The 27,951-nt window shown below is 41.5% G+C and overlaps 2 protein-coding genes across 2 annotated transcripts; both read left to right on the top strand.

The window, feature by feature from the left end:
- Positions 1 to 620: 620 nt before the first annotated feature.
- Positions 621 to 7,852, top strand: ube2v1 (ubiquitin-conjugating enzyme E2 variant 1). Its single transcript, XM_006800222.3, has 4 exons — positions 621 to 688; positions 1,423 to 1,571; positions 3,874 to 3,999; positions 6,919 to 7,852. The coding sequence occupies exons 1-4, from the start codon at positions 670 to 672 to the stop codon at positions 7,063 to 7,065; spliced, it is 441 nt and encodes a 146-aa protein (XP_006800285.1). The 5' UTR covers positions 621 to 669; the 3' UTR covers positions 7,066 to 7,852.
- A 14,185-nt stretch (positions 7,853 to 22,037) lies between these two features.
- On the top strand, positions 22,038 to 25,392 carry LOC102776039 (transcriptional repressor scratch 1-like). The gene is made up of 2 exons (XM_006800223.3): positions 22,038 to 22,515; positions 24,063 to 25,392. Exons 1-2 carry the CDS (start codon positions 22,344 to 22,346, stop codon positions 24,872 to 24,874), a joined length of 984 nt encoding a protein of 327 aa, XP_006800286.2. The 5' UTR covers positions 22,038 to 22,343; the 3' UTR covers positions 24,875 to 25,392.
- The last annotated feature ends 2,559 nt before the right edge of the window (positions 25,393 to 27,951 follow it).

The following is a 27,951-nucleotide window of genomic DNA, read 5'->3' as shown; positions in this document are numbered from 1 at the left end:
TGTGCACCTGCCTACAAGAAAATGAAGATGTACACAACCGTTTACAGTAAACAACTGAGCTTTACCACAATTCTACCAAATTCGACTCGATCTAAGAAAGAAGAAGATGGTATTATCTTCTGGAAATGTAAACCATGAACACTTATCCAAATGCAAATCCTTTCATAAAGAACGGTATCCTGTGCCCACCGCTCTACAGATGTTCTGGGGCAAGAAAATGTGAACTTAAGACTATTCCGCAAGTTTACATTGGCGATATTTTACCAGTAGATGGCGATGTCGCATGGGAATTAGACACCGGTGTCGGTGGCGTGAGCTATTCCTATATTATAATATAATAATATTATTTATATTGTTCCAAGACTAATCAAATGTGAGTTCAGCTCGTGTTCTGGCCTTCATTTTCATAAATCAATAAAAATAAATTAAATAAAATAAAAGTGTCGATTAGTTCTTAAAAATATTTGTCGTGACCAAGTTATTAAAGAGGCAGTGTTAGAAAGCTACCGCTGGTTTATGTCGATGCTTTTTAAGGTAAGGAGTAAAATAATAACAATAACAATAATAACAATAATCATAATCATAATAATACATTTTAATTATTTTTCGGGCGGGCATGCGCAAGCAATATTTAGCACACGTACGCGCTTCCGTAAAGCAGTGACAAAGATGGCAGTCGCCGGACAAGGTAAACCGACAGTTTACGTGCTATATTGTCGTGATTTGCAGTTAGAGCTAAAATGCCCAACTTCCCATTTAGCAGCAGAGTAGACGAACGGTTCCTAAGCGTATCGCTGTAGTGATGTTTTGTTTGTAACTGGACTTTGGTGGCAAGAAAATGCTGTTACTAACGCTGGTTAGTTAGCTAAAGGACTCGCTAATTTGGCCCACGGTCCCTGAGCGTTACTCTGCCGCCTGCAACACCCACACTATATCGTTTTGTAATCATCGGGGGTCTCTCTAGTGAAAACAATTAAGTTTTCATCCCAGGTGGCATTTATAGGGTCTACTATGACGTTTTTGTGGTAATAGTTGAGGTGACGCCCGTAGCTAGCTTGATGTGTAGCTAGATGAGTATTTTGCTCGGCGCTAGCTGTGAGCTCAGTCACCGGAGACACAACATTCCGGAAGAAGCGCTTGAAAACAGCGTTACAAACAAAATGAAGCAATTGTCTCCGTTTACTCAACGCGTCGAGCTTCTGTATTTGATTACATTTAATTTTATTCAGATCAGTGTAGTTGTGTGTCTTAGTTTAAACTATTTTTGTTTCTCCTTCATTCTGGTTATGTTGTGTTGAAAAATGTGACCAGATTGATTGAAACTAAGCTAAGCAGTATCATTTATTTTTTCCTTTCTAAAAGAAATCAGTGGGTTACCCTGCGCCTAATTGTCATTTGTTTTGTGTGTCTATGTTTGTAAAGGCGTCAAAGTTCCCCGCAGCTTCCGGCTGCTGGAGGAACTGGAGGAAGGTCAGAAGGGAGTTGGAGACGGTACAGTGAGCTGGGGCCTTGCAGATGATGACGACATGATGCTAACTCACTGGAATGGCATGATCATTGGCCCTGCCAAGGTGAGCCACGTCAAGCACCTGCTCTAACACTTCAGTATGTAATACTGATCTTCTTCAGTCGGCCACTGGGCTTCCTGCCTTGGAAGCTGACTAAAAGGGGGTTTCTTTTAAACATCACAAGACAATAAAATGCAAACCACACGGTAAAGATTCAGTTTGACCATGTGGCTGTGCTGCTCACAAGCAGAGATTTCATGAGTCGATATGATTTGTTGAAGTTGTGTTTGTCACACCCTTGTGTCAGCAGGAAGATTATTAATTGTAAAATTTGTACATATTTTACAAATTAAACTCTATTTAATTTGTAAAATATGTATACACACACACGTAGAAAAACATATTTAGTATACACATCCAGTAATGCATATACTATTATATATTGTACATATATTTATTAGTCTCAGATTTAGCCATTCTTATATTTTGCTTGTTTTACGTTATTGTATTTTTGCACAACTCTGTTGCTTGTGAAGCTCGCACACGAGAATTTCACTCGCATGTACTGTACCAGTGTACCTGCACATGTGATGTGACAATAAAAGTGATTTGATTTGATTTTGATTTGATTAATTCAACAAGATATAATGTGCATGAAGGTGAGGCAGGAAAAAGTCAAATATTAGAAAAGCCAACTTTGAAAACCTTAACAAGTTGTAAGCCATACAAGCAGCTTTACAGTGCCGTGTTTCTGTGTGGAGAGAAACAGCTCGTACTTGGATGAGCCCTTTTTTTCCTTTTTTAATTTTTTTTTATTTTATTAGAAGCCACATTCACACACACATTCCCGTAGCTCTTATTTCTAACTATCACACACTCACTCTCACTCCAGTGGATGCATTGGGGACAATTTGAAGTTCGGTAACGTTCGGTGTTGCCCAGGGAGACTTTGACATACAGCGAAGGGAGGAAACATTGATTTTCCAATTGGAGCATACTCAGCATTTCACTTATTCCAAACACAGTGGGTCGAGTTGATGCCAGAGAGCTCTATTTTGGTTTCATCTGACTACAGCACTTTCTCCCAAGCCTTCTCTCAATTATTTAGATGCTCAAAAGCGTCTTACCTTTGAAGGTCTTTTTCCCCAGTCCAACTTGTGCAGCTCTATAATCTTGTCTCTGACATCCTTTAACAGCTCTTCGGTGTTGTCCATGATAGTGGAGAGGTTGGAATGGAAGTCATTGATTCTGTGGGCAGGTGCGCTTTACAAACAACATGAGTTGGGTCCAAAAAAAGAGGTGAATATGGAGCTGCCTAAGAAGTGTTACTCTCCTTACATTTCTATGTTAAAATGGCCATCTTTACAGCATACCTGTTTATAGCTGTGTGTTGACCACTGTATAAATTAGAGGTGGTTGTTTTGATTGACTGATGTCCTGACACGGGGAACTCGAGCTAATCGTGGTCTAGTAGTCCAACCTCTCGACTTTGTGTTGTTGTTGCCTTCTACAGCATTTTAAAGAAATTGTCTGACAAATAATAGAAGTCCATGCTTCAGTTTTGGTGAGTGATATTCCAGTATTTTATGTGATTTTACTAAATGGCACTAATTAGCAGAAATGTGTCTATGAGTGCAGTTTGCTAGCTGTAGCTGCTGAACTAGCTCTCTAGCTGCTTGTTCACATATAGTCATTTCTGAAACAGTAGTTACCCAGTGAATGTTCTCTGAGTAACTGAGCCTCAGGTTTCGGAAACTCTGTGTGCTGAAAGTTGGAATACGCATTTTTATTTATTTATTTTTTGTTATGAGCATTTGTTTTGCTGCCTTTGGTTGCAACTCCATGCTTTATTTTGCCCCCCAGAGAGGTGTGATGATGCATCACTTCTGTGTGTAGTTGACATTAACGAGAAGTCTGAACTAGTTAGCTTGCATTTTTTTCCAGCAGCCGTGCTGGTTTACCACAGCATATTCAAATGTTGGTAAAGTGTGACTCCTGTGTGCTGCTGATGGCTTACAGACGATGTAAACAAACATAAATTTTAAAAAGAGCTGCTGTCAGCGTTGAACCTTATTTGATTTCATCTATGTCTCTGCACCTTTATCAGCACGTCCTCACTAAAGCTTTGTAGTGACAGATTTAATATAAATGTTTATTTTCTGAGCCGAATTCTTTTATCAGGCTTTGTAAAGCGTGCGATATGGTTTTTTTTTTTCCTCTCACGGTTCAGAAAGAGAATAAAACGTTAAATGGGCTCTAATGTCAGCAGTTGTTAATTCCAGAGAACTGGTGACAGTAGAGCCTATTAGAGTTTGTTAGCCTTTGATTCTTTGAGCTAACCAGTCTTCTGTTCTTTTCATTGCAGACTGTCTATGAAGGCAGGATCTACAGTCTGAAAATAGACTGTGGATCCAAATACCCTGAGCATCCTCCTCATGTCCGCTTCGTGAACAAGATAAACTTAACTGGTGTGAACAGCTCAAACGGTCTGGTAAGTATCCCTTGACCGAGTTATAATGTTCACTCACACGTTTTTCTTGGTAGGATTCTGAACTGTAAATGACTTGTGCAGTAAAAACATAATTAACCAACAAATAGTCTGCCCCTGGTTGTAGCTGCTGCTGTAGGTGTAACATATGGCTCGAGTCTCAGGAGTAGTAGGAAGTAGGTAGACTCGACAGTTTTCTGCTTTTGTGCTGCGCGGTTATGCAGTTCAATAAAATATTTCACTTCCAGTGAAATAAAATAATTATCATGTTGAATTCTGTTGCACAAAGGTGCTTATTCTGTCTTTCATTATAAAGCTAGCATGACTTTTAGCTTTTTAGTTGGGCTCCTGTGTCTCTACAGAGAACTCAAACTCACTCGCTGTTTAGTTTGAGCAGATGGAACTCGAGGAATTTCCAGGGAAAAAAGTTGGAAAACTTGCATTTGTATCTCATTTGACTACACCCTCTGCGGTCCAGGGTATAATTGGCAGTTTTTGAGTTCTTTTGATTTTACCTCTATATTCCACCTTTAAAACTGTTCACCTTGCCTTGTTTGGTATCACTCTTTTCAGCACAACCTCACGTCTTAATTTACAGTTATATTGTCATTTTGACATACTGCACGATTTTGCATAAAATAAGAATCACGATTCTCTCACGATTTTCTTTTCCAGTATAAATATTTCTTGCACTTATTAACTGCACATCAACTTCGTAACAGTTGAGACTGAACATAAAAACAATAAATAAACATAAAAACAACAAATGTCTCACGTTTTGTCGTTGCTGCAAAATGTTGTACTGCTTGAAATTGCGTCTCCACCGTTGCTCGACGCTGCGTGTATAGAGCAGGTAGTGCAACATTTTTAAAATAGTTGCGGGACGGCACTGCGTAGCGTTTGTCTCGGGTGTTGATCATTTTCCTAAATCCCTCGTTTTGCACAGTGTTGATGGAGCCATATCTTTGGTCAGGTGATAAGTGATAGCCTCCGTAATTTCTTTGTGCCTGCGGGAGTTCGACGGGTATAGGGAAGCGCTGTATAAGGTTCCCGTTATTGATGTTTGGGTGGTTGACCGGGACGGATTTTCTCCTGTCACTTTCTTGGCCTTTACAGCTTCGTCATATTGCACTTTATGGTGGCGTTTGAGGTGGTTATACAGATTCGTAGTGTTACCTTGCGGTGCTGCTACTATGGCAAAACACAGCTTGCAAATGATATTTTCTTTGACTCTCATCGTCTTTGAAGGCAGTTTCACGTGCTCGCCGTTGTTTTTTCCCTGCCAGATGGCTTCTGTATCACGTGGTATAAGGCTCCGCCCTTGTCATTTGCTGAACAGGAAGCATGAGCGCTTGTTTTCATGCAGATTACGTCCCGGATCAAAATGCGGTACAATCGTCTTTTTTTTTTAAAATTTTTATTAAATCGTTGTCATTTGGAAATGAGATCGTACATAAGTATGAATCGAGATCGCGATTTTCTAACGATTAATCGTGCAGCCCCACTGCATTGACATAATTGATCAATCTAAAATCAGACAAAAAACATAAAATCCAAGTAGAAAAAGTTTATTTTTTCCTGTAACAACCACACACATGTTTAACGAATCATTTTCATAACTTGAAATCTAAATGTAAATAGTAAATTTTAAAAACCTGTGCACACGTTTTGCAAACAACTGTTATTTGCAGCTATTTACCTCTCCATGTGAACTTGTGGAAAGGGTGGTTGCATCTGTTGCTATGGCATCTTATTAAATTACATCATGGTATTAAAAATAATAATAAAAATTCTGATTGTTTATAAATGAACTTTTGGCAGATGCAGGCTTGATGAATCCTCAGTCTGAAACTGGGATTTGGACGTGACACGTAATAGACGACATGTTTATCTGTGACAACAACAGACTTTATTTATATAGCACATTTAAAAACCAGCGGTGTACCAAAGTGCTTAACATACAAGAGGGTAAGATGAAGTAACAGGGGAGGATGAAGGCTATGGCAAAGTACCAACATGGTAGCAGGTTAAATGGCATTAAAAACACAGAAGCAAAAGAAATGCATATAAAAGAACAATATATGTAAAGGATAAGACAGTCAAACATTATTTTAAATGATTAAAAGTAGTTAAGAATAGACTGAAGATAGAAATAAGCATTAAACTAACAAACAATCATTAAGTGGTAGAACAGGCGAGGCTGAATAGGTGGGTTTTTAACTGCGATTTGAAGGATTGAATGAAATCAGACTCGCGGACAGCGATGGGGAGGTTATTCCATAGATCAGGTGCATCCAAGGCAAACGCTCGGTCACCTCTAGTCTTCAGCTGTACCAAAAGTGACTGGGAAGATGATCTTAGTGCTCTAGCAGGGGTGTATAATCTAAGTAGCTCAATGAGGTAGCTTGCAGCTCTATTGTTAATAATTCAGAAGGTGAGCAACAAGATTTTGAATTGAATGCGATACTTGATGGGAAGCCAGTGCAGGTCGGCAAGGACAGGGGTGATGGAGACACGGCGTCCACTACCAGTGAGGAGATGAGCGGCCGCATTCTGAACAATTTGCAGTCATGGAGAAGAGTCGAGTTAAGACCAAAGTAAAGGGAGTGACCAGCAAAAGCTTAGCGGAGGCCAACTGGAGCAAACATCTGCTCAGTGTGTGCGCAGGGTTTCTGGAAGGAAAGTTCTTACACCAAAAGCTTTCAAATGGGTGTTACAAGATTTTGGTACTAATTAAATCCAAGGAGGGAAGAGACAGAGTGTAGGTAAGATGCGTTGTCCACTCTGAAACACTACATGGGATCAAGCATTCGGTCGTGACACCAGTTTCTGTCTATAATTGTCTTTTCTATGTAGATTGAACCAAGGGTCATTGGTTACTTAATCAAAAACACCTCCACCATCCTGCTCATTTCCCTCCAGGTTGACCTAAAGGCTGTGTCATCACTGTCCCGGTGGAAGAATTCCTACAACATCCGGACAGTGCTGCAGGAGCTCAGACAGCACATGATGATGAAAGAAAACAACAGGCTCTCCCAACCACCTGAGGGCCAGGTGTACAACAACTGAAGTTCCTGCTGCTATTCATTACTCTCTCACACACATACATTCGCACACACACACACACACACACACACACACACGCATGCGTGCATGCATGCATACTACACAAGACTCTCTGCTCCCACTTCCTCCTTTGGAAGCCTTTCATTGGACGGAGAGAGGGATGAGCAGGTGAACCCTGATTCCTGACCTGGTGCCCAATCATTCTTTGAGGTTCCCAGTGCAGACCAGACATTACAAAACAAGAATACTGTACATCTTACTATAATGTTATTTTTTATGATCTTTGTGTTCTACACCCAGATTGTAAAATGACTTGAGTGTACCAATTATGTGTGTTTTCTGGGCTTTTCACACGTGGTGACAGTTAGTCCCTGATGTTTGGGTATCTTGAGCCATTTTTCCATTCAAAGTACTTCAGTTCCCACGAATATTTTCAAGGTTCCTTCTTACTGTTGGTAGCTTATCATTCCAGTGTCAAGATTAGAGAAATGTAATCCACGAATGACTTTACAGCAGTGATGCTGTGACGAAACAAAGGAGTACAACAACAGTGAGCATGTCTTGCTGCTGCTGTTCACTGTGATTTAACACACCGTCAGTGTCAGTGCATTGAGTAAATGTTGGAAAAGAGAAGCAGCAACAGCAGCAAATCATGTTCAAAATGTCTGTAATGGCTTGAATGAAAAAACAAACCTCTTCTGTAACCCCGGCTACAATAGCGCTCTTCATTTTTGGGATACCTCAATACTTGAAAGATTTCCCTGAAATAGAAATAAAAATCTACCCTTTGCTTCTGCGATATCCCGATGATGTGAATTTGAGGGGCCTTCCTTAAACAACTGTATATCTGGTACACACAATTAAACTGCTACTAGACATTCGCATCTATCAGCAGGGCACTGCTGGCTCATCACTCGTGTTCTCAGGCTTGTCTTCTGTGTGCCATAGCGCTTTGTGATGGTAATTAATTATTAGCAGCCTGTGGGATGAGGGGAAGGAAGGGTGGGGCGGGGGGGTCGACGCTGTGGGTGGGGTGCTTCGGGTCCTCGTGCTTTCCGTGTTCGGCACTTTTTCGGGATCGTCACTGTACTGTGGAACAGGAGCAGCTGTGATTGTTGTTTTGTTTTTTCCCGTTTTGTTGTTCACTTTCTGACCTGTGTACATTCCATGGAGTCGTCTGCTCTCATTCAGCGATCACACACTGAACACAATGTACGTGGATGTTTATTTTATAACAGGGGTTGAATCTAATCAGGGTTATGGTGACCTGTTGCATGGTTTTATTTGGATTAAACATTATTACTTTTCCACAGGCTTGTGTCATCATTGTCCAAATGGAAGTTTCTGAAGGAAAAAAATGGTAAATTGAAAATAATGATTCACTGTTTTGATTATGTGGTTTAAAAAGCCACAGATGGCTGAAAATTCATACTACTCATCCTGATGACATGAGCCAATAAAGAGGAATTATTTTTGTTCACCTGAACATTTGCACTGTGTATGTAAGCTTTAAAACATAGTTCTTCAAATGGTGTCTTTGGTCTGTTTGAAACTTCTCAGTTATCTTGAGTATGACCATATTTTATAGGAGAAACCCCCACAGGTGTGTTAAAAGAAGCACTCAGCTCACATAATCAACTCTCCTCAGAATATTCCTTCTTTTCATACATGAGGGGTGACAATCCCTCCAGTGTATGTGTAGATTATGAATACTGGTGTGTGGTGAGCAAATATAAAATGTCAAAAAATTGCAGATCTGGGACTGTTATTCAGTCACTTGGGTTATTGCTGTTTGGTTAGGTTTAGGCCGATTTGCCAATTGCTGGGTGAACGATAAAATCTTTTGCAACATTTAACACATTAGAAGCTTTTCCATTTTCTAAGCATTCTGGACTGTTTTAAAAGCACCATTTTCAGTCACTGGGTGCTTAAACACCACTCTGCATTTAATCTTTAGTCATTAATCTATGACTTTCTTCCACTGTGTTTCTTCCTGTTAAAATTGAGTTTGTTCATTTCACTGTTACCAAGTGCTTTCTGTCACAGTCTGTCTATACTTTGTCCATGTGACCAGCAGACTTAGTTACATTTAATTATCTAATTTAGAAAACATTTTTTTAATCGTACTACAATTTCATTATGCCTCCAAGCAGAGATACTGTACACCAGAGGTGGCGAAGGTATAGATGTACTTTACTTAAGTAGAAGTACGGAAACTTTTAAGAAATACTGAAGTACTGAAACACCTTCTTTACTCAAGTGAGATTTGGCAGGTTGGGAACGATAACATCGATTGTAGGGGCTAAATAATTTCTGTTGTGAGCACCTGCAGATTTTTGTGCTCTGATCAGCTGACATGTGCTGCTGCTCTGAGCTTTACTGCTCTTTGTACACTTACACAGCTGAATTCAACAAGATCTATCCTAGCATTTCATAATGTACCTTGGCCGATTTCCATCCCCTACACCACAGGTGTCGAACTCCAGGCCTCGAGGGCCGGTGTCCTACAGGTTTTAGATGTTTCCTTGATCCAACACAGCTGATTTAAATGGCTAAATTACCTCCTCAACATGTCCTGAAGTTCTTCAGAGGCCTGGTAATGAACTGATTACTTGATTCAGGTGTGTTGACCCAGGGTGAGATCTAAAACCTGCAGGACACCGGCCCTCGAGGCCTGGAGTTTGACACCCCTGCCCTACACAAACCGTATGCTGTTTAAACCATCCATCCATTCATCTTCTTCCGCTTATCCGGGGCCGGGTCGCGGGGGAGCCAGCCTAAGCAGAGAAGCCTACCTCCCTCTCCCCAGCCACCTCCTCCAGGTTGTCTGGGGGAACACCAACACGTTCCGATAGATATAATCTCCCCAGTGTGTCCTGGGTCGGCCTTGGAACCTCCTCCCGGTGGGACATACCCAGAACACCTCGCCCAGGAGGCATCCTTGTCAGATACTCGAACCACCTCAACTGGCTCCTTTCGATGTGGAGAATCAGGGTTTTACTCTGAGCCCCTCCTGGATGGCTGAACTTCTCATCTCTAAGGGAGAGGACAGCCTTCAGAGGAAGCTGATTTCTGCTGCTTGAATCCGCGATCTGGTTCTTTCAATCACTACCCACAGCTCGTGACCATAGGTGAGGGTAAGGACGTAGATCAACCAGTAAATTGAGAGCTTCGCTTTTACACTCAGCTCTCTCTTCACCATTATGGACCAGTACAGCGTCCGCATCACTGCAGCCGCAGCACCATTTCGTCTGTCGATCTCCGGCTCACTTCTCCCGTCACCCCGAGATACTTAAACTCCTCTACTTGGTGTAGGAACTCGTGTCTGACCTGGAGTGGGCGCTCCACCTTTTTCCGGCTGAGGACCATGGAGGTTCTAATTCTCATTCCCACCGCTTCACACTTCTTATTGTAAGTTAAAAGGGCTAGAGGCATTGATTTAACATTTTCATCTCCCGGAAATGGAAAATGCACAAAATCCTTAATGGTACAGTCTGTCATTTTTTGTGGTTATTTAAATTTTTAATAAAAATAAATAAATAAATAAAACTAAAAGCAAAAACATGAAGGAAAGCAGCCACGCAACCAGCATCTGGATAAAACGTCGTCCTATTCCTCTTCACCTGGTCTGAAGTCAGGGCTCTTAACACATGAAAACCTGCATAAGCCTGTTTATTTATTCCTGATATTGTCATTTCATATTAGCAGATTAAACACGGGACCCTCCTGTCTAATGAGTTAAATAACAACAATAGCTGGTTATAAAATCACATTATGTCAGCTAATGTTAGGCTGGAGTGTCTAAAAATATCACAATTTGTTGATTAGATTCTTGTGTTGTATCTGTTGTATGATCGTTTGTTCACTAAGTGTTCCAGTCTAGTAATTTTAGATCCAATTCAAAGAAACGTAAACAGAGTCATCCTACACTCAGATGAATCAAAGCCAGAGTTGTTCGTCCTGCAGCAGCAGGCGGAGCTAGGGCTACGCACTTGAATTGGGAGGAGTAAGAAAACAGTCTACTCTACTGGCATCTAGCTGTGTTACTTTACACACTGTAACTTAATACCTTAATACTTAATAAAACTTTCACAGGCATATGATATAATGTGAAAGTCACAGCAAACTACAGTTATTCCATTGTTTTATTCGTGCATTTGCCATATTTGGAGGGGCATTAGTCGTAAAAGTAAGCTGTTAGCTTTACGCTGGTGTGGGTCGCCACTGAGTGCTCGTCGTCAGTCGTTCTGTGCTAAACAGCAAGATGCTTTTCTGAGAGGAACCAGACACATCGTTCTCGCTCAGCAGCTGTTGTTTCATTGCCACTTCTCTAGGAAACAGGACAAAGGGTGACACGTGACCTGAGTCTGTGGGGGAAAACACTGGTGAATGAGTCACAGTGGGTGATACAGCTGGGTGCCAGTCATTCTCTAATGTGCTATAGAAAGAGCTTTCAAGGAGAAGCAATCAACTAAATGCAGCGCTATATGTAATTAAATAACCTCACTGTCGTAGTTCACGCATTGGAAAGTGATCTTATATATTAACCCTCAATCCACAGTGAAGGAGGCTTCCACATTCAACCCCTCTATCAGCTGTGATGTCAGCTTGGTCAGTGTGTGCCGAGAATCTCTCAGTCACTCTATTGTGATCTGCTGTGATCTGCTGGATCATTTTCATTCTAATATGGATAAAAAAATATTACAGACTAAAACATGTAAAACACCCTACATGCAATAAATACCAGAATAATGAGCTTTCAAATCAACCAAGCCCAGGAACATCTCCAATCTGCAACAAAATGTTATGGTAGAAAATCTGAATATTTATAAGAATAGAATAGAATAGAATTCCACTTTACTGTCATTGCACATGTCACAAGTACAAGGCAACGAAATGCAGTTTGCATCCATCCAGAAGTGCTTTAGCCATGATATAGATATATTACAAAATATATTATTGGTGATGTATGTTCTGTTTCTGACAGAGCATTGCATTTCAGCCCTGTTTTTTGTTTCTATTGATTACTTGGAAAAAAGACCAGGTAGGACTTTTCCGAGACATGCTTTTGCACTAATGTTCACACTTCCATAATGAGTGACAGAGAAACCCCAAATCATGACACAGAGTGATACCAGTTTACTCACGAGACCACTGACCTCATCTGAACAGCAAATCCACATGCATAGAGTGCAATCAGCAAAAGTAAAATAAATCGTACAAAAAGACCTAAAGCAGGACGTCTCGACCTTGTGATATGTAGTGAACAGAGCCTAAAACATGAATTTAATCTCCCGTCTATCTTTGAAGTGGTCCAGCTCTCACCTTTCTTCGTTCCCCTAGTTAGTCCCTGATTATCATATGAATATATGCATTCACACATCATCTTAATAATTAATTCCACCGGCTTGATTACACTGCATTTGTTACATTCACATGTAAAGCGTAGTGTTTTAGTGATGGTGAGGTGAGTTTGTGCAGTTGTGGGAGCGGTCAGATGGTCACTGGCATGATCTGGTGTGTGTTCAGTCAGGGTGCTGTGCAGGCGCCCATCTGCTCGCCAGGTTAACACCAGTTTCACACTCACTCACACACACGTTGAGCAGGCTAATTACCTAAATTAGACAGATTTTTGCTCAGTTTGATTTGCATTTTTTAATTAATGAGCACATGGTTTCCATATTTCCCATTAAGAGGTTAAAGTTAAATTAAACAGAACGTTTACAGAGGTTCTGACATCATGAACCATAGGAAGGAAATGACCTCTTTTTCCTTGGCCATTTATTCAAACTCTTAATTCTTGATATTTGTTCACAAGAGTAAAATCCATTTACAAACAGTCACAATCCAAGGAATAGCAAATGTAACCGATATGTATTTGCTGCTGGACTGTTCTTTATTTCATTATGTAGACTTGTATCAAACTTTGAGTGAGTTATGTTTGGTAATTGTTTCTCTATTCAATTGATCATGTTTGCTGTGAACAGTACGAGTCAGGCCTAATTTATGGTCTTGCAAAAGTGTCTGCATACGTGTTTCCCTTTGGGAGGGGGGATAAGCTCCGGTGCACTGCTTGGGAACAGAAGAACTGCAGAAACAAATCAAAACTCTGCACCATAAGAAGACAGACAGTGGCTGCACTTTTTGGAAGAGTCTTGGAATCTAATAGAAATTGAACAAAATGTATTAGTCAAATGCCTCTTACCTTAAAAAGCTTTTCAAACATCTTGGCCAAAAAAAGTTATGAATATTCAAGAGCTCATTGTGACAAAGTGGAGGAGCAGTTGCAATGCTCTCCATTTGTCCCATATGTGTTTACCTTTTTTTGCACATTGTACACATTATTCTGTTTCTATGTATTTGCTATGATTTGCTATTTGTCAAGTAACATTGCTTCACACACTTGTTTGTGTAAGCATTCTGTTGCCGGCAAATCAAACATTCTGCAAATTAAGACAAATACTCAGTTATGTTTCTTTATATTTTATTATGTTACAGATTAAGTTCATACTTACTTTGTTTGTCTTTTCAGTCTTCATGAGGGTCAGGTGTGGGGAAACGCCTGCCTGGCATTTCCTCATTTTAAAGTCCTGATGATGTCACACATGACATCAGCAGGTCAAACCGAGTGGAGGGGTTTCTTTTTCCAGAGATGCTTCCTTTTGTTTGTTAAGGTTTAAAGGGATTTGTTGAATGTTTTTCCTTTCGTTAATATTGCCATTTAGTTGTGTAAATGTGCATATTAGAAGTTTGTAGAGGTTTTGTGTTTTTGGATAATCTGTGTAGAGTTTTAGATCCCTCAGTTGAGTGAGTGGTGGCTGGGCAATTGGAGGGAAATTGATGGCCCTATTTAAAGCCAGTCTCTACCAGATGCAGCAGAGAGGAGAGGTGAGCTGTGTCATCAGATCCATGTCATGGTGAGGTTTGTTGATAGAGTTTATTTGTGGGGAAGTTTTGTTAAGTTACATTAAATTAAGTTCACTGTAAATAAATTGCTCACCTTGGAAACCTGAAATGGCTGCATAGTCTGCTTCCCTACCACCTTCCTCGACGTTTGAGTCTGACTACTTCACACTCATATGAGGTGCCAGTGTGATGAATGGTGCCCCATGAAGCTGCGTTCTTCATTCTTCAGTTCAGCGTGTTTTTTATAGAAGGAGTTGAAACAATAGATGTAGTTAAATTAAGTTGTAATAAAATACATGTCTCAATAATTAATTGTGTCAAAACACTATACAACAGCTATCATCTTGATTTCTTGCATGAAGTGAGCAACAGCAGAGAACTTTCTGCAGAAGAGGCTCAAACAACTGCTACTTTTACACAAATGGAAACGTCTGTTTTGATATCTACAGTTATCATTTGTAAATGTGGGTGGCATCAGTATTGTGACCTGTCATAACTGTTGACTGAACAACTGACTTGCTTTAGCAAAATGCATGCAAAGTTTTAATTTATTGCACATTTATGAATGCATTCTATGATTAATGGTCATAATGTGACTGATACAAGCCAGATCTTTTATTGAGCAAAATTGTGATTAATAGTTAAATGTTATTGTTGAGGGGCACAGACAGAACTTCACATGCACACCTATTGAAACAAAATGTCTCAGGAAAAGCGCACTCGGGGCATCGATCAGGAAAAAAGCAGGTGCTCATTGAACTACCAAATAAACACATTGTACTGTCTTTCACTCCAGACACGTGGCAGCACTTCTGCTATCATTTTATTCATATTTAACAAAATCAAAATGCAGACATGCACATTAATTTTTAACACAGCCAATCCCTCCACATGTTTGTACTCTCTGCTCACATTGCCTTCATACTAAATATCTTTTTGCTTTTTAAAGAACTTATTTTAACATCACACTCAACAACAAACAAACCCTCCCCAACAGAAACATTAACTTCAAGGCCAAATTGCATTATATTTCTTCATGTCGCAAGTAGGGGTGATGTGGGCCCCAAGTTTGAGACCCCTGGTCTAGATGTTATTTTGAAATTTATTATACATTTTAATTGCATTGCATTTTTTAATGCTCAGGAAAAAAAGAAAGAAAAACGTCTGCTATGGAAAACAAGGATTTTTGGTTTTGTGTAGTGTTTAAAATGCATTCACTTGAAAATGTGCTGAGCAGTGCTGTCATTAATAACTTTCCCTAATAACCTTCCATTCTGAAAAAAGCAATAAAGCAGAGTGAGTATGTGAGAAATGGGGAGTCATCTGAGTGGGGGTCACGGAAGCTGTAAATTTCTCTCTCTCAGTGTGATGAAGCACCTACAGCCTCCCGTCGCCTGGCCTTACTCGGCTCAGAGTGGATGATTGTAAGGTGACGGAATGTACTCCCCCACACACTTACCCTCCCCTAGTCCAGCTCAGTAACCCCTTAACCTCCCCTCCTCGCATACTCACCCTTCCCGTCATTATGAAACCCTAGCAGATGGCCGGAAGACAAAGGGTGTGTGAGGGTGAGAGTACCCCACCTAGTGAGCCCATACACTGAATCTTGTCAAACAAAGAGCAGGCACCATGTTTCACTCCAACCCACCCCCAATGCTAAAACATGCACACGCTTTTAACTACAAGCCTCTCAATTAAGGCAAACATCGAGTGCTTGCACCTTCTCTTGTGATGCAGATGTGGTGATTTAACCTTAATTCCACATTTATAGGGCAAGAGCTCCTTTAATGCAAAGGCATTAGCCTAAATGGTTCCCGGTGTGTTTTATCAATTGGGAGCATGCGGCAGGTAATTCTCTGTCTCAGTGCAATTGAACTGACCAATGCTGAAGGGCTATTTAAGGAAGAGGCATTTAGTGTAAGTGCTCTCCAGGACACAAATGACACTTGTAGTAACAATGTCACCACCAATGACACCATCAGTTGATTGTGTATTCGACAGAATTGGCAGAACATGCAGAAATATGCAGCATTATTGAGAGGCCACTGATTCATTTAGACACCACACTCTCTGTCAGTACCAAGGACACCAAGGCAGGGCCTGTGATGGTCAACTGACTCATTTCACTGGGTGTGATTTTTTTTTTACTTTAGATGAGTACAGACACGTTCTACTATCTTCTCCACATGCCAACACAATGCTCTTGTACAGAATGACCTTCTCTCAATGGGCAACAGCTTCACTCCATCTGTATGCAGATAGATTTGGTATTATTAAGTTCTATCTCTGAAATGTCTGTCTTATGCACACTGAATTGAAGCATCTTGCTAATGTTTGTAGCGTAATGTGCTTATAAAGGCCGGTCCGTTCTATTGCCAGGCATACTGTTATAGGCTGACATGGTTCTCTGTTGGCAGACTGCAGGAAGCTACAGACAGCCAAGTGTCCACTGTAGCCACTGTCTTTGCATATTCGGTTACTTGGTCTTTTATTGGGGTGGGTTTTGTGCTTTTTTCATTTCATGTGAACCCCACTGTCACACTTGCCAATCAATCAGAATTTGACCCAAGAACAACTGAGCTGTTGGGTTTTTAGAGTACAGCACATTTAGTAATTGAATCGTGTCAGAAGCATTTCTTAAAAGCTGAATGAAGTGACTCAGTAATGAGATCAATACCAATCTCATGCAAGTCCAGAGATGAAGTCAGGATGTGGATCACTTAGCTTTGCTTTCCTTTTCTTGAGTTTTGTTTTGATGTTTTGAGGCACACATCCAAAACTCTCAGAGGGAGAAGACAATGTCAGGTCTGAATGGTACAACCGAGAGCCAGGGCTTCACTAACTAGGCAGTTCAACGATGAATAAATGGACGAATGATGAATGAAAGCTCTGGAGCTCAGATAAAAACAAATGCTAACAGAAAGGGAGAGAGAAGCCAGGTTGGAGAGACAGAAAGAAAACAAAGAGAGACAACATCAGTGAGCAGGTGACATGGTTTTTATAGTTATTATATTTCATCTAAGGACTGGAGACCTTTGTTTGAAAGGGGTCGCGAGAAGAACAAGAAAAGGTAGGAGGAATGCAGTGGTGCAGTAGTCTAGTGATGTGTTTGCATTTGCGCAACATCTCTAAAGTTAGAACTATCCTGTCTCAGAGTGACGCTGAAAAACTAGTTCATGCATTTATTACTTCCAGGCTGGACGACTGCAATTCATTATTATCAGGATGTCCAAAAAACTCACTGAAAAGCCTTCAGCTAATCCAAAATGCTGCAGCAAGAGTCCTGACAGGGACTAGAAAGAGAGAGCAGATTTCTCCTGTTTTGGCTTCCCTTCATTGGCTTCCTGTTAAATCCAGAATTCAAAATCCTGCTCCTCACATACAAGGTCTGAAATAATCAGGCCCCATCTTATCTTAATGACCTTGTAGTACCATATCACCCTATTAGAGCACTTCGCTCTCGCTCTGCAGGCCTACTTGTTGTTCCTAGAGTATTTAAAAGTAGAATGGGAGGCAGAGCCTTCAGTTTTCAGGCCCCTCTTCTGTGGAACCAGCTTCCAGTTTGGATTCAGGAGACAGACACTATCTCTACTTTTAAGATTAGGCTTCAAACTTTCCTTTTTGCTAAAGCATATAGTTAGAGCTGGACCAGGTGACCCTGAATCCTCCCTTAGTTATGCTGCAATAGACGTAGGCTGCCGGGGATTCCCATGATGCATTGAGTTTTTCCTTTCCAGTCACCTTTCTCACTCACTATGTGTTAATAGACCTCTCTGTATTGAATCATATCTGTTATTAATCTCTGTCTCTCTTCCACAGCATGTCTTTATCCTGTTTTCCTTCTCTCACCCCAACCGGTCGCAGCAGATGGCCCCGCCCCTTCCTGAGCCTGGTTCTGCCGGAGGTTTCTTCCTGTTAAAAGGGAGTTTTTCCTTCCCACTGTTGCCAAAGTGCTGCTCATAGGGGGTCATATGATTGTTGGGTTTTTCTCTGTATCTATGAAGCGCCTTGAGGTGACTTTTGTTGTGATTTGGCGCTATATAAATAAAATTGAATTGAATTTGCCTGAAATCTTCAACAACACACCTGCATGATGACCTGCAGGAGAAGCTACACAATCTTGGCTGATTAGCTTGTGTGTCGTCTGACGCAGACAGGATGTCATAAAACACGTTATGAGATAGTGGAAGCATGCCAAGAGAGTGACATTCAACTAATCATGCAATCCACTGGGGCCCTGTCTGAGCTTGAGACATCGTTTACTGTTTTTATTCTACCTTTCCTGAAATGTAATTAACAAGATCATATAAAACACATCATATAAAGGCAAAAAAAAATCTTCTTCTCATTATGATTACTTATATACATGAACATGATCTTTTAAAAACATCTCTTATAGTAGCATCATGTTTATCAGGCACATCGTCATATCTGTATTCACCATATTTCCCCGTTATCATGCTAGCTTTCCCATCTCACACAGCATCTGCAGCTCACGCTTGCCCTCTCCCTAGAGACTCTGATATCAGCCAGAGTAGAGGCCAGTGGCATATGTGATTGATGACCCAGAGAATCTAAAAGAGAGATGGACAGATTCCTTTTATCAGGTCTGAGATCTGACTAGATTAAAACGCAGTTCTACATCACCTCCTCCCCCTTTTTGGCATTCCCTTAGCATCCACAATCCATCGCTTGTCAGTCACCTCACTTGATGACTGAAAGTTTGTCCCATCCCCTTCTCTGACCTCTCATCATGCCTCTCTGCTCAAAGGGAAGGGGTGTGCATATGGCAGATTGTGCAAGACTTTAAACAGTCACTTCTAATTGAGTTGAGGTCTGCAAGACAAATCTCATAGGAGCATTCCTCACACCGTTTGTGCAAAGCCGCCTGGTTAAAGGGGAAAAAAGCATGAAATATGTTGAAACATGAATCACGAGTCACCCTCTGCAGCTCCCGATTTTTTCACAATCAACCTGTGAAAAAAACGTGCAGATTGAAGAAGGGAAAATCTTGTGTGCTGATTAAAAGAAAAGAGACAATCACCCTCATTCACGGGCATGCAGCTGCCTCATTGTCAGATGGCAGAGTGGGAGATTTTTGTAGAGGTGCTGAAAAGACGCCTCAGTGAAAAGGACCTGCGTTTGTTTTTCAGATCTATAATGACTATATGTGATTAACACAAATTATCTCACTTATCGCAGCTCGACAGGCTTTCATAGACAAGCTCTGGGTGCATTCTCCACAGTGCTGCTTAACATGCATTTAATCAGACTCAGCAATGACCGGATCGCTCATACTCGGTTTTAGATCGTCATTCAAAAAAATACAGAATTATGGAGTCACAGAATATACATCTTAAAACATCAGAACATAATGTGTTCATGTGGTCTGTTCATGTGACCCACACAGGTCCAACATAGACTGGAAAAAGAGACTGGACTTTACCATTTCCCATATTTTCCACCTTGTTGTTGATTTTTTTTAAATAGCTTGTAATTGTTCTGACTAATGAGACTGATGGTCCTCCAGTTTAAACCAGGAAAAAGACAAAAAGGTTTAAAAAGCAGTGTACTTCCTGGAAAAATGTAATTTTTAGTGTGTTTTAGTAAAACTGAACGCTGAAACAAACAGCACCCAGCTGTCACACAAAGACGCTGTTATATAATTTGCACAGTCTTAGGTTTTGTTCTTCCATCTGGCAGACACAAGGTTGCAATCAAAAACATTACAAAAGGATAAATGCTATTCAACACGCCACAGTTAAATCCTCCTTTCGCGTAGCTTGATTTGACTCGGCATGCCCCTTAACATCCGTATTTTATATTAAAGAACCTCAAAATGCAGCAGCACAACTCTTGTCAGTCAAATAAATTAATAAATAAACAGAGAATATTCACACTTGTCATACTAACAAACCACCCTGCTCAGACTTGTCTCATCTTTTTACTCTTGACAGTCATATCATTACAGCAGTCATTATAACATTAAGATTATTGCAGCAGTGAAATATGCAACGATCTTTTTCATTTAGCTAGATGTATCGCTTTTCCATCACTCATGTGTTTTTAACAGTTTCTATACAACCCTGCAGTTCTTCAGCACAGAGGAGTAAGATGCACACACTTGTTGGTAGGGCACATTCATTTGTATCCTGGACTTTTCATTCAATTTGTTGGCAATAATATGAAAATATATAATATAAAATAATGTATTAGCACCACTGAGAGTCTGTTCTTTAGCCTGGACCACAGAGAATTTCTAAACATTATACGAGGTCCCAATTCCAAATCCTTTCCAATCAACATCTGTTAGTGAGTTTATAGATTTTATTTTTAATCATCCAATCACACTGAACCTGCAGAGCCATCTGTGAGGTGAGCCAACCAGCTTGCGTTTAAGCTGCTGCTGTCTCTCTGTACCAACCGCACTGTGACCCTGTGACCCCTGCAGCCACAGAGAGGTCAACAAGTCACAGACGACAGTCCGGAACTCACTGTGGGGGCCTTTTTTATCCTGATGAGGGTTGCATGGTTATAGAGTGCTTGTCGGTCTGCAGAGAAATGTAAAACAGAGGATGGAGATGAAAAAAATATGTTTTGTTCTGCAGCTGAAAGAAAAAGAAAACAGACGAACGCGCTGAGTGCAAAATCTCTGTCAAACATGGAAAATCTTTATCTGCTGAATGACTATGAAACTACATTAGATTAACTTCAAATGCTGTAATCTAATGTGAAGCACCATTTCTTTCCCTCTCTTCATATGAACTGGGGGATTATTGTGGAACGCTGGGACACATAAAGTGTCTATTGTGCTGTATATGGTATATATTGTAGTATATATATATTATACCATGATGTAAACATTTGCACATTTTAACAAACAGGAGAGTTCGAGCCAGCCTCAAGTGGACATTAGAGGAAGTGATGTAGAGGACATAAGCCATAATGTACTCAGAGTGTAGCCCTGATTAACGGGGTTGTGTAAGGAACGGCATCCAAAATAAAATCTTTGCCAAATCAAGCATGTGGATCATAAAGATTGAGATTTTCATACCATATCGGTTGGGGCCCACATGAGCAATGACCGCCTCCAGTGTTGCTGACCAAAAGTCAGAAGAGTGGAGGTGAGAGCAGTGACTTTAAATGTTGGGACTATGATGGGTTAAAGGAGAGAGCTGACTGATATGGTGAAGAGAAGGAAGGTTTTTGTTGTGTGTGTGAGACACAATAACAGAATGATCCAGCAAGAGTGAACGGGAAGATTTTCAAGATTTTAGTGAGAGCTGCTAGGATGTATGGTTTAAAGATGGTGGCACTGACACAAAGACACAAAGCGGAGCCGGAGGTGGTGGGGCTGAAGATGTTAAGGTGTTCCCTGGGAGTGACCAGGATGGCCAAGATCAGAAATCGATACATATCAGAGGGACAGCTCAGATTGGGAGCATTAGAGACAAAATTAAAGACACAAGGTTGAGTTGCAGAAGCAAGATAAAGGACATTTTGGTCAAAAGTAGAATATGATGGAAGACAACAGGGAGAATTCATGCATGTGGTGAAGGGGGGCATGCAGAGGTGCAGGTGTGTGACCCTGTATATATATATATATATGTTCCTATATATGCTAGGAACATGTCACTCCAGTTTAACATTTCAGTAACGAGCCGGATGTGCGGGTGCTGTTGTTGGTAGGCTGGGTGAAATATGTTTGAGGCAGTATGAATTGTGTTAGCTACTTCATTGAAAGACAATGGAGGACAAGATGTTGTGTGTAGTGTCACCCACGTGCTTCTGCATCACTATTGTCTGCCCTTCTTCAGACAGAGACAGAGGGGCGAAACGAGGGGGGTGTGGGTGGGAAGACGAGGAGGTGGTGGTTGACTGCTGTGAGCGTGCATGTGCACGTGCATGTGTGTGAGTGCGCTTGCAGGGAAAAGCACAGACGGCTCGTGGTAATTTGACGTGTGTCCCTTGGGATGTTTGATGGATTAATGCTAAGCAGCTCCCTCTTCCAAAGCACCACCTGATCTTTGGGGCTCATGGCCCATGTATAAAAGACTGCAGTAGTGCTGAGCTCAGCTAGTCCAGACATCTCTCTCTCTCTCTTTCTCTGTGTGTGTGTGTGTGTGCCTCTGTCTCACCCTCATCACTTTCTGTCTTCCTCTCCATCCACTCTGTGCTATGCTCTGTCTTTGCTGCTCTTTTCTCTTTTGACGTTGAATAATTTCGAAAAAGATTTTTTTCCAGCACCCTCAGCTGATTGGCCTTTCCAAGAAGGCCACCTGGAAGCGTAGTTTTTCTTATTTTTCCTGTTCAACTGCGTGTTTGCGTTTTATTCCAGGAGGTTTACATCACTTTTTCATCAGGGGAAAATAAAAATGCCACGCTCCTTTTTGGTGAAACTGCCAAAGATTCACGATTTCTCCTCTTCCAACCACTACTATCATCATCAACATCAGCAGCAGGAGCAGCACTGGGACGACTCTTACACCGTGACACATGTCATCACTGAGTCATCCACCAACTTGGCCGTGCATCTGAGTGAAAACAGTGAGTAAACGTCTCTCTGAGTTGCGTTTTCTACTTTGCTGTGTAGGTTGTAGACTGATTTGTCTGCACAAAGTGTTTCACATGGTTTTCCTCACAAGGAGGAAGAGGCAAAACATTATTCCTCAAACAAATAATAAACAGGGATTTATACACAAAGGGGCTACGTCGTGCTTCCTATATAATCACTTTTGGAAACCCTACAGCCAGTGCTCGCCCACCTACTTCATATGGCTCTGGACTTTTGTTTTCTAACTCGGCAGATGCTAAATAGTATTCAGGTCATGCTGGCTAAATCGGCTTAATACTCAGACCAGATCACACAGCAGCCTTTGGCTTTAATACTACTGTGTACGTGAATGATGAGCCGTGCACGCGCGGAGACACTGATGCAGACATTTCTCAGGTCCAACAAGAAAATAAAGATAAAAACTCAGACGAAAGCAGATAGCCACGTGGGATTGTCGTGTCCTTAGATGGTGCCGTTGCCCTTGACTCTCCTCTTATCACCCCTCCCCCCCACCTGCCCATTCATCTCTCCATCTCTCTCCATCTGATCCTGCAGGATGTTGGATAGCCAGAGGGAGTAGGATTGCAGCAACACAATCCATATGTGGAGCAGTGAGAGGTTATGGAACAGGGTTTTTAGAGGATGGGTATTGACTGGAAAATAGAGAGTGCTGCAGGTAATTCGATAAAGTGAAACTTGAGCTGTGCACTGGCAGAGATTTTCACCTGTGGGATTTCTACAGAGGCTGGGTGTGAGAACAATATGATGTGTGTTTAGATTTAAGAAATAAAAAAGTGTTCTTTGAGTGGATTTACCCCCTCCCCCCTTTTCACCCACAACCAACATCACATGTCTTGTGTTAGAGTTGAATAATTTGTCCTCAGATTTAGGATGCCAGCTGTCTGCTTCCCTTTGTGTTCGATTGTGTGTGTGTGTGTGGCAATATCCCACTGACTGCTGCTAAGATCAGAACCCCCACCAACCCCCACCATACCCACAAAACACTCTCCAACCCTCCCTTCCCTCTTTGCCAAATTGCAGACCCCCACCTGTCACTCAGTCTCCCCATTACCATACTCATGAACACTCTCACAAACATCACAGATGGGGAATGATCTGATTAAAACGATTTAGTGATTGAGGGGATTCACTGCATAGATGCTCTGTTTTGATCATCCCTCCCCACCCGTTCCTTCTTCCAAAACACATTTAGACAGATTGCTGCTGCAGCTGCAGCACTCTGACAAGAAGGTCCAGGCTGGCTTGCACTATACGTGCCTGACTCTTGATTCAGAGTCAGCACATTGTGTTTTCATTTATTTAACTTTGTGATTGCTCTCAATGGAGCCACTGAGAATATCGACTGAATCAGAAAGGTGCATCGCAGATTCATTAATATTTCAGTCGTAGAGCTTGCTAAAGCTGGCACTTACAAATAGTTTCCTGAATAGATTTCATATTGAGGTTGGGCTAAGAAGGCACTTTTCTTTTCCATGTAGTAATTCTAGAGTCTATATTAAATATGTATTTTCTTTCCCAGGGTACATCCAGGATTACATCATCCCGTCAGTGTTTAAGCGCACAAAGGAGTCAAGTCATGAGCAGACTGGGCTCACAGCAGGGCCGCTGTACTCCCCAGGGGGCAGCAGCGGGGAAGAGTTCTCTGACCACGACATGGAAGATCCGGACAGCCCCGTTTCTAGCACCACAGTTGAGTCGGACGGCAGCAGCCCTGAAACGGAGGCGTGCACAATCAGTGGCTTTCTCGTCTCTGATGGTCGCTCGCGCCGGAGGCCTAAACAGAGATGTTCTCACACGGAAGGGAGCCATTTGGACAGCAGCGAGGGAAGCAGCTCAACAGATTGCAGCCCCGCCAAAGGGAAATCCAAAGGACGTCACGCGTGCAGCGAGTGCGGCAAGTCATACGCCACATCCTCCAATCTGAGTAGGCACAAGCAGACTCACCGAAGTCTGGACAGTCAGCAGGCCAGGAAATGTCCTACCTGCCACAAAGTTTATGTGTCTATGCCGGCTCTGGCCATGCACATGCTGACCCATGACATGAAGCACGAGTGCGAGGTGTGTGGCAAAGCGTTCAGCCGGCCTTGGCTCCTGCAGGGTCACATGAGGTCTCACACTGGGGAGAAACCGTTTGCCTGCGCTCACTGTGGCAAAGCCTTTGCTGACCGCTCCAACCTGCGTGCCCACATGCAGACGCACTCAGCGTTCAAACACTACTCCTGCAAACGTTGTCGTAAAAGCTTTGCGCTCAAATCCTACCTGAACAAGCATTACGAGTCGGCCTGCTTCAAAGGGCAGTCGACAGAGGGTGACTGCAGCTCTGAGGACTGAAAGGAAAACCCTTTCTTCTTTATATGTTTTTTTTCTAGTTCAAACATCTAAGTCAGACGACGGCTTGTGACTTCTCAGACTTTTCAAATGCATGTATCAAAATCCTGCCTTTTGACATAAGCAATAACCTCACAGTAAATTCTTCAGGAAACGTAGAAAATTTCATAAAAAATCTCAGTGTTGATTAACAAATGCAAAATATTTTATATTCTTTTTATAAATTGCAATAATTTACACATCACTATCATTTGATAGATCACCAAGCTCTTAATTTATCTCAGATGGCTTGGTTACTTGCATAATGTATTTGCATATTTATTAACTTATTTAACTATTTATTTGCCAATTTGAAGATTATTTATTTATTATGGGTTAATGTATTTGTCAATTTAACATGTTTAAGAAGCCAGGTGCTGGATTTGATGAGAACAAAAGCCAAAGTATACTCTGATATAGTATATCTGCCTGTCTGATCGATTTGGTGATGACAATAAAAACCAGTGAGTAACTTCCCTTTGCTCATGTCTGTGGGTGTATGCGAATACAAAACATGTGTTATGGCGAATGGGATGAGCCGTGTGGAGGAATTAAATGAGGATCCAAGCGCAGGCACTCATAGAGGTGTGAGGGAGAGTTATTGTAACAATAAAACACAAGATACATAAATAAAAATAATCTGAACTGGGAAAAACTAAACTACTAAACATGAACACGAACAAGGGTGAGCGGAGGAACATGAAGTTAGATAGCCGGGAGAACGGATGAAACTCAGGAGATTTACAGACAGACCAGCAACTAGTACACAAGCAGACACGACTTAAATACACACTGGCTGTGTCCCAATTCAGGGTCTGCACGCTTGAAGTACGCATTTTAAGTGTGATTACGTCACCGCCACGCGACGACGGCTGTCCCAATTTGAAGTATACTTCAAATGCATACTCCAAATGCGCCGTCGATTTCCCCAAATATCAAGCGTGGTCCGGTGCACGCTTCGTGGTCCCATATATCCCACAATTCATAGCGCGGCGGTGGGTGTGGATAATTTTGCCGCAAAATACGGCAGAAGGGAGCGGCCAAAGAGTGAACTGTCAAAAGTAAGTACTGAATATGACGTCACTTATTTATGTGCGAATGAATGTTTAATAACGAAGAACATTAAAACACATGTCAAACAAAGCTGTATGTAACGTTTCTCGCGATTAGTATCATGGTTGCTAGGCAACCTGAACAGTGCGACAAAGGCTAGACCGTCCCATTTCACAAGCCTCTCACTTCCGCACTTCTCGTTCTTATAGTACACACCTGCTGTGTCCCAATTCAGGGTCTGCACGCTTGAAGTACGCATTTTAAGTGCGGTTACGTCACCGCCACGCGACGACGGCTGTCCCAATTCGAAGTGTACTTCAAATGCATACTCCAAATGCGTCGTCGATTTCCCCAAATATCAAGCGTGGTCCGGTGCACGCTTCGTGGTCCCATATATCCCACAATTCATAGCGCGGCGGTGGGTGTGGATAATTTTGCCGCAAAATACGGCAGAAGGGAGCGGCCGAAGAGTGAACTGTCAAAAGTAAGTACTGAACATGACGTCACTTATTTATGTGAGAATGTTTAATAATGAAGAACATTAAAACATTGCTGTTGGCCACATGTTGGCAAAGTTGTGTGACATTAGTGACGTTTGTACTTACAGTGTTAACTTGGTTTTAAAGCCTATCTATCTATCTATCTATATATATATATATATATATCATAATAATCTGTCAATAATATAATATTGGCCATATTATATTTACATTACCATAGTGAGATGACTTTAGTCTCATGAACAACATTAACTAATTATTATTTGCTAACTACTCTTAAATGACTGTTCAGTACAGAAATGAAGCCCAACAATCATGTTTTACAGTCCTGTAGCCTCAGATACTCAACTAATCAAAGTGATGTCATGACAAAACATTTTTCTCCTTCATTTATGTCACACAAAGCTGTATGTAACGTTTCTCGCGGTTAATATCATGGTTGCTAGGCAACCTGAACAGCGCGACGAAGCATATACCGTCCCATTTCACAAGCCTCTCACTTCCGCACTTCTCGTACTTATAGTACGCACCGTACATAGTGCGCATAGTGCGCGTACTTCAAACGTGCAGACCCTGAATTGTGACACAGCCAGGGAGATTACACACAGGTGGTGAACACAGCTGGAAGTAATTGACAAGATGAGACAGGGGAAGCAAAACTGAACACACTCACATGAGACACGGACCTACACAATAAAACAGGAAACAAGAACCACTTCACAAGGACGCTGACTTGACACTGAACTAAACCTACATTAAACACAAGAACACAAAACCTGAGAACAAAACCCTAAACCAGAATAAACTGAAACGTAGAATATAATATTCCAAACAGGATAACATCGACCATTATACAGATAAATACCAAAATACAAGAAACCGACAATGCTGCATCAAATGACCCAGAACCGTGACAACATGTTCATTTGAACTCTGCTGGTCCAACATTGTGCCATCTAACAGTATACCTGCTTAATCATTTACATTACATTACAAGCTGACATTATGCTAACAAACGGCCTCACTTATGTCAATAATTGTTACATCTACTCAGTTCAGATAGAGTGATAGTCAGATCATAAAGTGCCAAAGAGTCTGTTGTCATATCAGTTAGTGAAGTAGGTTTACCCACAGGCTGGAGAACCTTGCAGTACAGCAGTCAGTTCAATTCAATTTATACAGCACCCAATTTCAACAACAGTTGCCTCTGTGCACTTTATATTGCGTGGTAAAGACCCTACAATAATACAGAGTAAGATAACTCCCTAAGAGCAAGCACTTGGCATCAATGGGGAGGAAAACACTCCCTTAGAGCCTAAGCCTATTGCTGAGTATTCAGGGTCACCTGATCTAGCCCTGACTATATTCTTTGTCAAAAAGGAAAGCTTTAAGCATAACTTTAAAAGCAGAAGAGGGCCTGAAAGCTGAAGGCCTCCCATTCTACCTTTAAAACACCCTAGTAAAACACAAGTAAGCCTGCAGTCTCAG

The sequence above is a fragment of the Neolamprologus brichardi genome, chromosome 5, assembly GCF_056152115.1.
Source record: "Neolamprologus brichardi isolate AB-2024 chromosome 5, ASM5615211v1, whole genome shotgun sequence".
Classification (NCBI taxonomy): Eukaryota; Metazoa; Chordata; class Actinopteri; order Cichliformes; family Cichlidae; genus Neolamprologus; species Neolamprologus brichardi.
The sequence above is the reverse complement of the archived record's forward strand: the minus strand, read 5'-3'. Positions and strand labels throughout refer to the sequence as shown.